Source organism: Saccoglossus kowalevskii, chromosome 5, assembly GCF_978046115.1.
Source record: "Saccoglossus kowalevskii chromosome 5, keSacKowa6.1, whole genome shotgun sequence".
Classification (NCBI taxonomy): domain Eukaryota; kingdom Metazoa; phylum Hemichordata; class Enteropneusta; family Harrimaniidae; genus Saccoglossus; species Saccoglossus kowalevskii.
In genome coordinates this window covers 37,799,571-37,812,581 of record NC_140645.1, presented here as the reverse complement: position 1 = coordinate 37,812,581, position 13,011 = coordinate 37,799,571, and the positions used below count along the sequence as shown (strand labels likewise).

General features: G+C 40.1%; 1 protein-coding gene across 1 annotated transcript; it reads right to left on the bottom strand.

Annotated features, from left to right (window-relative positions):
- Positions 1-5,495: 5,495 nt before the first annotated feature.
- Positions 5,496-12,211, bottom strand: eyg (eyegone). Its single transcript, NM_001168156.1, is given in 7 exon segments — positions 5,496-6,071; positions 6,495-6,724; positions 7,412-7,684; positions 8,909-9,067; positions 10,407-10,568; positions 11,208-11,266; positions 12,197-12,211. Coding segments are annotated over 6 exon segments (1,158 nt in total). The 5' UTR covers positions 11,233-11,266; positions 12,197-12,211; the 3' UTR covers positions 5,496-5,762.
- Between the last annotated feature and the right edge of the window lie 800 nt (positions 12,212-13,011).

Genomic DNA, 13,011 nt, shown 5'->3' with positions numbered 1-13,011 from the left:
ATCCGACTTACAACACATTTATCTCGCTTATAAGTTCAAGAAATCAATTTAAACAAGTTAGCTAGTTTTATTTATGTTTCCATGAAAAGCAAAACTTGAATGTATTTCATTGTTACAATTGCAAGGACTTAATGTATTTGTATTTGCTCTTCGGGCCAATGACCTTTTGCTATGCGATAAACTAAACTAAGATATAGTAAATTGTTAGTGTAATCGCCAAAAAGTTACTTCCATGCTATGACATTAATGTGCCAGATTGATATACGTTTAATCGAAATTTGAGTAATTCCGTTGTATATTTTCCTTATCGTTTTCAATGAGTCCCCCCAAAACTCGCGCATGCGTATTTTTATTGTAACAATGTGTCAGTTGACACCACCCTACGGCGTGTATCTCTAATAGTCGCTGGAACGAAACATCCGATACGTGCTACACATCGTGTTTATTTTTCTATAAAGTTTCTCGCCATGAAATCCAAGATTTCTCTCCATTCTGCTATACTCGATACAGTAGTATATACCATATGTGATGTTCTTTAATTTCGTTAAGATCGTTATTGATTCTTCTATTTCTTCCTTGTAGGTGACAATTTGACTTGCTATAACCCCTGCAGAATTTTGCGATGCCACCACGTGCCTGGCCTTCGCATTATGTTCCCGTCATTTGACGTCACGGTGGCTGTCTCAAGTAGTGTCTTTGATATTTCTCCCACAAAATCTAACAGTCGCAACTTTTGTCGATTCTCTTCTGTTGTCTGTCTTTCTAATCCAAAAATATCACGCGGATTGCTCGTTCATTCCTCGAGGTATTGGAAATATAATACCCGCCCTGCTGCTCAACAAATTTTAGCATACCATATACTCTTCATAACTTTGTAGAATCAGGGGGATTAAGTCCAACCTTATATTAGGTGTGTCTACATAGGAGATCACAAAACGTATGGTGCAAAAACTGTTATCTATACGCTCCAACACGATTTCATAATTCGAACTGAGGATATAATCTTTCGACTGCACAGACGGTTTCTAGAACATATCAAATGAAATCGGTGTACACGCCCATGTGATTTACATGTTGAATTTCACAGCAGGTTCACTATAAAATTAGCACCGAATTCACACCGAATTCCTCCTACTTTCTTTCAACTATTTCTAAACAACGAATTAACCTCTTTCGTCGCCATATCTTTGCTTTGTATGAGCTTGTAATGCGAATTAAATTCTTCTCTAGATCTTAAGGGGCTTGCTCATTTAGATGAAAATAATCACCCTCTTCTTCATAGGATTAGTTAATCCATAATGTAAACATTCTACATGTTTATTTAATTATTTCGAAGAGAGACAAGAGACACGTGTCTATATATAATTTCATCAAACAAAATTCTTGCCGATGTTCGTACCGGAAAAAAACACAATAATAGATATACTCCTACAATGATTCGATCTAGTAAATATACCCTATGAAATTAACACCAACTCTGTGCCAAGGAGCAAGACATGGTTTCTTGATTCACACGGAATTCCCAATTGATTTCTACAGTTATGGCCTTTATTAAATCCATGCATGGAAACTGAAGGTAATATCATATTTCATATAATATTCACCCCTTGTATACGATATTATCATGCCTTAGGCGGTTCTTTCTGTCAATTTATTTTCTATCGTGGTAAAAACGTTGTGCCCTGCCAGTGTTACACAAATCATCGTTTTTCGACACCTGCGCATGTGTTATTGGTTAGGATATAACTTTCATCATGAACATGTCTTGCCTAAGATCCTGCCTATCTTTTTATAATGCATCTGCTATTGATGAATGTTTGGTTTCAAATACACCAAGAGAACATGTTATGTTCTTCGTGTAATTAGGTGTTTTGTCTACACACAACCGACAAATTTGGATGAATTTTGTTAGTGGTTGGCCTAATGTTGCCCAAACAGATATTTGGCTGTGAAAGATTAATATTTTTTTCTGATTGATAGGAATCTGAAAAAAGCGTTGTCTCTTATTAAGTTTCATGCCACATTCAAGATAGCGACCCCATATAGTAAATATCGCATTTATTTTATTATTGCCAGCTGACTGTGACGATTCTGTGATTTCGATTCATAAAACTTTGGAAAGAATGTCCACTGCCAGTTATTCCCATATAACATTGATTCAATTGAAATAGGCACGAATATGCAGTTATTTCTCGGCTATATGAATGTTGGTGGAGCTGCATGTACTGGGGACACCTAAGACTGGAAGGCATGAACATGTCAAGCAATGCAACTTTCTTTTTCACTGCATTGCTTTGTAATATTTTTGATACAGTTAAAAATTATATTTTGAGAAGGATATTTGAAAAGGGTTATATATGGGGAATTATTGCAAAAAATCTATATTTAAATATTAACTATGCAACAATAACAAAGTAGAACATTTGTTTGACCTATTTCATTCAAAATGCACATCAACATCACTCATAATGTTCAACTGTTTTATGCAATTTGTACAATATAGGGATCTTATTTCTAGGAAGAAAACAAAAACTTGATAAGGTGTCATTTGAAGTAGCACCATGGGCTATGGGGACGAAAGTACTGATATCATTGGGAGGTACTGGCAGACGTTGAGGTACTGGCTGGGCGAGGGACTGGTAAGTTGTGGGGCACTGACAGGAGTTGATGTACTGACATGCATTGAGGAATTGAAAGGGATGAGGGTACGGGGATGAACATACTGATAGAAGTTGGAGGTACTGACAGGAGCTCAGGTACAGGCTGGGGTAAAGATACTGATATGGATGGAGGTATGGGAATGAAGGTACTGGTAGGGTTGGAGATACTGGTAGGCATGGATGTACTGGCAGGGCTAGGGGTAAGGGGGGAGGTATCTGCAAAGATTCAAACACAGTGATGGGGACATTAGTAGGGGTTGAGGTATTGGTAGAGATGGAGGTACAGGCATGAGTGGGCATATTGGGTTAGAAGTACTGACAGATATATAGGTACAAGGGTCAAGGTACTGGCAGACAAGGAAGTACTGGTCCCGGGTACTGGTAGAAGATGACATACAGACAGGTGTAGAGGTAGGGACAGGGTTGGATATACTGACATGGGTGGGGCATTGATACGGGCAGGGTAGAGGATGGAGTTGGGGAAGGCTGTAAGCACGTGGATGGGGTGCTGGTGGATATACTAATGAAAGTATGAGAATACAGGAGGACATACGGGCAGGGGTTACTGGCAGAATGGGGTGTACTGGCTGAAAGACTGACAGTCGTGAAGCTACTGCAAAGGTTGGGTACTGCAAAGGTGAATGTACTAGCAATGTTTGAGGTACAAGTATGGATCTACTGGTAGTCAGGAATGTAGTGGTAGAGGAGGATGTACAGGTTTTGAGGTAGGGACAACATGAGGTATTGTGGAAGGAGGTGCTGGTATGGTGGAGGTAGAGGAAGAAGCGGGAGTATAGCTGGCAGGGTAGAACTATTGAACTATTAGCAGGTGATGGGGTATATGAATGGGAGAGGTGGGAGTACTGGTAGGAATGAGTGCACATGCAGGAGTGGAGGTACTGGAAGAGTGGGATTACCGGCAGTTGTTGTGGGTACAGGAGGGAGTAAGCATATTGACAGGTGGGTCGAGTACTGGTAGGATTGGGGTACTGGCAGGTGGTATGGATACTGGCAAAAGGTTGGGTTACTTGCAGGCAGTGGGGAACTTGCAGGAGTAGGCTTACTGGCAGTAGGTGGTAATACTGACGCATTGGCAGGAAGGTGGTTGGAGTACAGGTAATATTGGGGTACTATCAGGGGTAAAGGTACTTGAAGGGGTGATGGTACTGGTAGAGGTGGAGGTACTGGCAGGGATTGGAATACCAGCAGTTGTTGTTGGTACTTGAATGAGTAAGCATATTGACAGGCGGCTGGAGTACTAGTAGGATTGGGGTACTGGCAGGTGGTAGGAATATTGGCAAAATATTGGGTTATTTTCAGGCAGTGGGGTGCTTGCAGGAGTAGGCTAACTGGCAGTTGGTAGTGATACTGACGCACTGGAAGAAAGGTGGTTGGAGTACAGGTATTATTGGGGTACTATAAGGGGTGAAGGTACTTGAAGGGGTGGTGATACTGGTGGAGATGGAGGTACAGGCAGGAATGGGATTACCGGCAGTTGTTGTTGGTACTTGAAGGAGTAAGCATATTGACAGGTGGCTGGAGTACTGGTAGGACTGGGGTACTGGCAGGTGGTAGAGATATTGGCAAATGGTTGGGTTACTTGCAGGTGGAGGGGGTACTGACAGATGGTGGGAGTAATGGCAGTTGGTAGGAATACTGGCATTTGGTCGGGGTACTGGCAGGTGGTGGGAGTACTGGCTTTTGCTTTGGTGGGAGTACTGGCATATGGTTGGGGTACTGACAGGTGGTGTGAGTATTGGCAGTTGGTGTGGTACTGGTATTGATGGAAGTACTGACATTTGTTAGGGTACTGACTGATGATGGGAGTACTGGCATTTAGTGGGGTACTTGCAGATGGTGGGGTACTGGCAGTCGGTGGGGTACTGGCAGTTGTTGGAATACTGGCAAGTGGTAAGGGTATGGGCATGTTATGGGGTACTGTTATTGGTGGGGGTTCTGTCATTGGGGGGGGTACTGTCATTTGGTGGGGCTACTGCCATTTGGTGGGGTACTGACAGTTGGTGGGGTACTGGCAGGGGGTGGGGTACTGGCAGGGGGTGGGAGTACTGGCATTTGGGGGGGGTACTGGCAGGTAGTGGGAGTACTGGCATTTGGTGGGGGTACTGGCAGTTGCTGGAGTACTGGCAAGTGGTAGGGTACTGGTAGTTGGTGGGGGCACTGGCAATGTTGATGTGCTGGTAGTATTGTCATGTGTTCGACGTGCATGGTGCAATTACACATTGTAGCCCAGTGGATACAGCGCCATCAACAAATCTTTTCGCAATTTGATCTTGCCCAGTGAGCATTAATTAAATATAAATACCAGATATATTTATCTAATGGGTCAACTATACCATGGCAACAAACACCAATAATCAATCACCCTGGGTGGAAGTCTGAGGTGCGCTCACATGGATTAGGTCGGATCTGTTTTTTTTTATAGCAACAACCAAAGCTGTTAAAGGGGGGTCGTCACCTGCGCATGCGTCAGATGGTCATAGCGTGTCATTGTTTACAAACAAGCGTCTACCCGTGAGCCTTTGCGTTATTAGCGTGTGTTGTTGTCATCGCTTGGGACTCAATTCCCGCGCGTGCGCAGGTGACGACCGTCCCGCTTTAACTATCAGTAAATATGCTCGATTGGTTGAATACTCAGTACCCCCACTGCCTTTAAGTATAGAAACCGTAGATACACATGTGAAGACACAAAATGTGGATTAAACAGGGTCGGGTATGTTCCGAAAAACAACGCCATCGACTTCTCGTAGATGAATTATAATATTGTAGTGTATACTACCCCCAACGCCAACAAAATCATGTTTCCATGGCATAGCATTTTTCTCTAAGAATTTATTGCAAGGTTTTGTCAACAAATACAAACATCAAGTACGACAATAATGGTAATATATACATAAATAAATAAACAAATAAATAAATATTTAAATAAATAAATACGACAAATCTGTATAACGTCGGCATCTATTCATGTTCGATGTGAGTCCCATGCGACGTAAACAAGTCAAGTAGTCAGTTCTTTTTCGTAAACATGTCGATGTCAATAAAAGTAAGTTTAGTTTTTGTGTTTGGTGGTGTTTATTATGTTTAAGGTCTTCTAGAAAAAGAGATCGATGCTGATGAAGTCATCGCTGACGGTGACGGCGATGACACAATCACGAGTGGTGAAGACGCTGGTGACGTTATTTTTGGTGATGGGGCAGCGGTGAATGCGGAACGTGACGATGGAATCAAAGTTTTTGCCTTCTCTTCTGACACATGGACTGTAGAGGACGCTGGTTCATTCAATGGGATTGGTTTATAGAGCGGATATGATGGCTGGACTGGACTAGGATGTGGTAATGATCCGATCTTCTTGTGGCGACGCCATTTCGCTCGACGGTTTGAAAACCACACCTGGTATAACAAACAAAAAATACACATGGGATTTAGACGAGAATTCAAATAACAACAAGTGTTTCATGTGTTTCATTTGGGCAATAACGTTTAACGTTGCTAGCGCATGGATGACAGAGGCACTTACACAAAATCGAGAAGTCTCATTTATTTTGGCCGCTTGGGTACAATTACGACTATTCAGAAACATTTTTTTCAGATTTTTAAAATTTTAACTTAGAATGTTGAATTTTGGATGATATATAACCCAGAAATATTCAGGAATAGTAATTTGTTTTTCTTTTGAAACATTGTCAGTGAAATTGGACCTATTATACTGCAGACAAGGTAGTCTGGCATTGTGCTGTAATTTTAGGCACTGATTCAAAGGGAGGCTCTGTGACGTAACTGGGAGTTGACGGGTCACGTGGCTAAATAAAATACCTGAACTCTTGCCTCAGAAAGGTGGGTCTTATTAGCCAAGTCTTCTCTCGTGTTGACACATGGGTAGTGCGTTTTGTCGAACTCTTTTTCTAATACATCTAACTGGTCTCCAGAGAAAGTAGTCCGGCTGCGTCGCGATTTTTTCTTTTGTTCTTCGGTCTGTTCCTGTTTTCTTGTTTCGTCTTTGTGGCTTGTCGTTGTAAACGTTGGCACTGAGCTAGTTGGAATGCCTAAACAAAATGTAAGCATTTTTATTTTATGTTTGAAGCATTTAGCAATATTTGCTAATACAAACTATTACAGAGTACCCCATAGGTGTACGTGACAAGTTAACTGTTAATGAAACCATACTGTGATTTTGACGCAGCGTAAACTTGGAGTTATGCTTTTCAAGCTGGGACTATTTTACACTCTATAATTGTGCGTATTGTTAAGGTGGACGGCGTGGCTGGTGGCTAATGGTTTCTCGTCAGATGAGTTCGGGCTAATTATTCTATTTGTCGAGCATTTAAAAAACAACTTGTTATAAAAGTAAATTATACACAACTGCTCAGTAAGACGTATACATTCATCAATAATTTTCTAAAAGGAATTTTCACTCAGAAGAATGAGCTGTCTAGAAATACATCGTATAAGTGGCGGTCTCGGCTTGTTTGCGGTCTGCATTTCCTCGTGTTTCTTTTAGTGTGTTATACTATAGCGCCGCCAGTGTTGACGGTGCCGGCATTCCCGCTACCTTGCATGAAGGTGTAAGATAATAAAACGCTGTGACGATTAAATTTCAATGACGATGACTTTTCAATTATCTTGTACATTTCACGAAGAATACACAATTAATGTGTACAGACTATTTGTGTGAATATGAATACATGCAGACTATTTGTACGAATACGAACAGAGAGAGTAAACAAACTTACCTCTCAATGACGTCATTGGTGGAATATTTAACAAGGATGTGGGATAGAGAGAAGTGCCACTGCTATTGGATGCAAGCGACGCACTCAAATTGTATGGTGATATCGTTGGCGGCGCTGTAAATGGGACACCATGGGGCCATGAGATTGGATAATGCGGGTAAAGAGCTTGTTCCGCTGCCCGTGCATACTCGGCCGCGGCTCGCTCTGCTGCTCGGTTTCTCAGTATCCGGTTGATGGAGCTGACACTAGGAACGGTACTATTAGTACACACACCTACATATAAAAAAGGTAATCAGTTAATTAATGATGGAAATAAAAGAAACTTCTGCTAGTATCAAGGAACTTCACACGATTAAATAAAATTAATTTGAGACGATGGTTCACTGGGTTTGGAAACAGTAAGGTCGCACCGGTTTATAAAGTTTGAAAGCAGTAAATCTGTAGCTATTTGTTTATGTAAGCTTGAAAACAGAAAATCGAAGACGATGGTTTACTGGGTTTGGAAACAGTAAATCGGTAACGATGGTTTATTTAGTATGAAAACGGCAAATCGGTGACAACGGTTTACTGGGTCATTAAACAGTAAATCAGTGACGATGGATTAGTTTTCTTCGGAAAAAGTAAATCGGTGACGATGGATTTATTTTGTTCCGAAACAGTAAATCGGTGACGATGGATTTATTTTGTTCGAAAACAGTAAATCGGTGACATGGATTTATTTTGTTCAAAAACAGTAAATCGATGACGATGGTTTACTGAGTTTGGAAATAGTATGGAAATAGAGAAAAAAGAAAATCGGAGTCGGTGGTTCACTGGATATTGGGTATTATAGCCTAGAGTAAATCGGTAACGATGGATTCATTTGGTTCGAAAACAGTAAATCGGCGATGATAGTTTATTGGCTATGAAAACAGTAAATCAGTGAAGCACTTTTAGATAAGATATTGTGGATGTGACGTTGGTTCAATAACACTAGAACGAATCTTATTTTCTGCTCATTAACACACGTAATACAATCGAGTTGAACGTCCGATGCCAAACTAAACCAACTAATGTGCTCAACGTACTCAATGGAAAACACACCCAATACTGGATTTACTTTGGCCGTTGAATCAACTGATTACACAGAATTAAAGCAATGAATTCATTACACACTGAGAAAAGACATTGTCCGTCACGTATAATTTCCACATTCCAGAAGTTCGTCGGAAATGTGTGACTTTTCCAGCTTAAGTTTGTTTTTTTTTAATTTGTCAAAGAGCATTATCAGAGTGCATGGCATTGAACAAGGAGTTACTCAAGCGTGAGTTTGTATGGAAATGTCGCTTAGATTAAAATGGGTTAAGATGGCACAGCAACGGATGTCCCTATTGGCAAAACAAACAGAGCCCACACAAATGAAAACTGCCATAGAATCTGATTAGAAGTGATCTAATTGATCTTTCAATCGAATCTCAATAATCGTAACGGCATCTATTGTATACAAATATACTGTACCTTCGCTAATCAGTCTGTCTCTGATTTCCCAAGCAAATATAGTGGGGTTTTCTTGTTTGTAAAGTTCAATTTTGGAAACCACCTCCGGGGTTGCTACCTTTGGTTTACTGCCTCCAATTGTACCAGGTCGAATCGCTCCCATCTCGTAGTAGCGCCCTGCTGAATAGATGGGAATATTATCAATTTTACATATTTCAAAAACACACAAGATATAAACAACTTCCATGAACTGAGAAAAGATACAATTCGTTACAACCTTCGCCAAATAATGTTATTAAATTTGTACAATGATTTACTCGTTCCAAAATTGCGATGGTTTTTCATTCAATAACATTGGGAAGTTTTCGTGAATTAAAGTAAGACATCGATCAGTAACTGCGCAATCATGTATATCCCACTAAATAAACGCCGATGATATACCTGTGGTAAGTTTTGTAGCCAAGAAAGCAAATATATACCCAGAATTGATTAGTAACAAATTGTAAAAAAAACAAAAAAAAACGTGTTGTTTGCACTAGGAAATCCCAATAGGGACATTCAAGCTGGTGCACACCTTGTTTGTGATGTTAAGCTGTTCCCAGAGCGCCAGTTCAAGTTATTCACACCGGGTAGTTATGAAAGTCTTCTTTATAAACAGTCCAAAATAATTACAAAGAACGGACTCTACTTGTAATTAGTTTCACACTATCCGACAATAGATTTCTCACTTTTAACTCTAAGGTGTGTGTTGTAAAGCCAAGGGCAATACTTGGCCATTCACGTTGACTATTTTGTCAAACATGTCAAATACGGCAAGGGTATTCTCAATAAGGTGTGTAGTTCTCGTGTAATCGTATTGGTTTTTCGCGTCACCTTGGCAAGTGCATTGAGGCGATACAAATCCTGACCACGTGCCTAGCTGGTACAGCAATGGTATCATTGAAAGCGCATTTTCATCCCTCTCATCAGTTCACATGCTCAAATGGAATGGTCATTTTCGATATGGGTAAAAAGGACACAGATTATTAACCTGATTCTGACTAAGTTAACCCTCTCCATTTTATGATTCTTTAATTTACTAGAGATTACACCAAACATTCCAATATACGTCGCGTAACAGTAAAATGAAGGCATGTCACTGTGAAAATGCCCCGGTAGCGAAAAATTAATAATTTATTCAGAATAGTGGAATTAAAATCGTATTGCTTGCATTGTCTCTATAGTTATTTTTTATTGGCTTCCTCTGTACATATTGTGCAACATAAATTTGGCTAATTGCTAGTAAAACATGTTTAGTTTATCTTTATAAATATCGAAGAAACGGGAAATTTGAACTACTGTTTTGAAATTGAACGAACTCGGACTGTGGGCGCGTAGGCCTTTGTCAAGTGGTACTGTACGACTGTATGATAGGTGAATAAACCTGGATATGTTATGTTAGTCGCCATACGGCAACATCGCTAGCGAGAGAAAGAGGAAGGTATACCTATTGTTGATAACTATTAACGCGACTACTTACCTAGCATTTTACTGACACTTCCATGTGATATTAATAACTGCCTGGAAATGTCACAGGGTCTGATACCGCAGTGAGCTAGCTCCACTATTCGATGTCGGAGGGGATCGGGTAATGGGCGCCCGTTAAGGAACATGCCACCGAGTTGGGGGAGTCCGTTCAATCCTGAAATATTAAAATAACATAAGAAAAATATTACAGACTGAAACGCAGGCTTGAAAATTAGGAGGAATACAGAACAACATTGTGAGAATCAGACAACACCAGGCGTATCTTATTTGATAAATAACATCAATATTGGGTAACCGATATTTTCGTTATTCACCCGAGGCTAACTTTATGTCAACTGCTTATGGTGGGTTTGCTTACAACGTGCGATGCCCCGAACACCGAGCTGCGTTCAACATGTGCCCTGGCTTTCAACGGCTATTAAAGGACGCTCCGCAAAAACTAACAAACGCTCATCATATGTGCGTTTGAAAAAGCCTTTGATTGAAACCTAACGAATTAGAAAAGTACTTTCAAGATGCCCAGACAAAGAGAATGAATAAGGTCACCAAACAACTGAGTTGTTTTCATCGGCATACCGTGGGAAGTACGGGGACATCGTATAGTTCTAATGACTCTGTGTTTTCTTAAATGATATTTCCTCATATGAAAAAAACATGGTTATGATTCCAATTATTAAAACTAATGCGTAGATTATCGTTATGACATGCTCGATAAAAACATTTAAATAAGTTGTCCACCATTGTAATCACGGTAGATCGATGTTTGTTTTTGGTCTTATATTAAATGACTTGCCTGGATGAACCGTTGTTGTGTCCATGTTGATTACACAGTTCGGGTCTAACTTCGTTTCACTGAAATGAAAACGAGAAAAAAAAGTTTTAGACATGAAGTTATTATGTGGAATCGATGATACGGTCCATGTGAAGATTGCAAACAATACGCAAGGACTTTAGTTTGTATACCGTGACTTCTAAATACGGGGGTAGATTAACGGTTCGTTGAATCCCAATAATGTGGTGGAAAGGGGAAAACAAACATTGCCGTATGTATCTCAATTGGAAGAGTAGATTACCCCGTCGTCGCACCGGTAGCTTTGCTTCGAGTACCTTGCGACGTGGTGTCGCTCTGGTAGTTTTGCGGCAAGAAACGTGGTCGCACACTGGCACTGGAATTAAAGTTGCAGCGAAAAACGTGTAACGTTCATGACGGTTAGCGCATTCACACTAAAAACGGTCTAGCCATATAATAAGTTAGAACTCGATCGCCAGGTGCTGCAAAGACAAGTTCGCCGACAATACCGACATCACTGACAAGAACGATTTTATCCGAAGATTCAAGTTTAAATATTAAACTACGTACTCACATTGTAAATATTAATGGAAGAAATGTACAAGAGAGTGAGTCGTATTACGGCGTTGAGGTTTTTCATGATAAACAGGTTAACAAATTAGCGTTAACAACAAACAATATAAATAAATTTTAGTACATTTAAGAAAAAATGCCAAAACCACATGCTTGATTAATAGGAACACGTTCCGAGATTAACACATTTTAAAACCGTCTTTGCTCAGTCTCTACCTGAAGTTCTTTAAATGTTTTGTAATTCTCGGTTATACGGAAATAAAGTTATTATGTGCCGAACCAATTGTGTCCTTAGCCCAACACATACGTGTGTAAGTTAAACTGTAAAAGTCAATCTACATTACTGATGTGACGCATTATTTTTAAAAACCTGCAGTATGTGTAAGCCGAGTTGTGCTAAACAACGTATAAATACTCACATGAACACCGGCCAGTCGGGTTGATGAAAGTCGTCGTTAGTCTGTCAATACTTTGGACGAACGGGATGCATATATAGATGGATAATTTATTCAATACCACCTAGAAATTAATTAATCCGTACCCCCTGCCAACCAATTTGAACAGCCCCTTTATGTACTTTTATAATAATACCTAGCAAAACGCTCGGAATATTTGTCTGTCACCGTGTGCTCTGGATCGCTATGCACGCGACACTGTTAAAATGCACGGACCAATCACAAACGCGTCAGTAGAATTGGCTGATGGGCGCAGTCTCCGCTCCAATCGTTTTCCATCAATGAGAGAGGGACCTTTTAACACGAATTCATTGAAGGTCCATTGTGGGTAAAAACTTACTCGCTTACATACTCTTTAATTTTAATGAGTTTTACTTAATTGGTGGTATAATAGATTTGAATACGATAGAAAGGATAGCTGACATCGGTGCTGTGTGTTATGAATATCAACGTCCCAAACCTCGTGCGCTGTTTTTATTGCAAGTGAAGGGATCGACTGGGAAACATTTACAAAAACAATTCCCGTATTAAAACGACCGAATCGCGACGTGGTTAAAGTGGTAAAAACAACAAACATATAGATGAAACTTACAGTTGTTTAGATTGGAACGTATTTTCTTTTCGAATTACACCTATAATCATTGTTCGCATTCTTGATAGTTCACCAAGATCATTCAATTTTTTTAAATCTTCCGATCAGTGTTGATGATATAAATATAAACCATACTTTGTGATGTGGGTCATGACTGGCACGGTGGGATCGTAACTCAGATATTCTG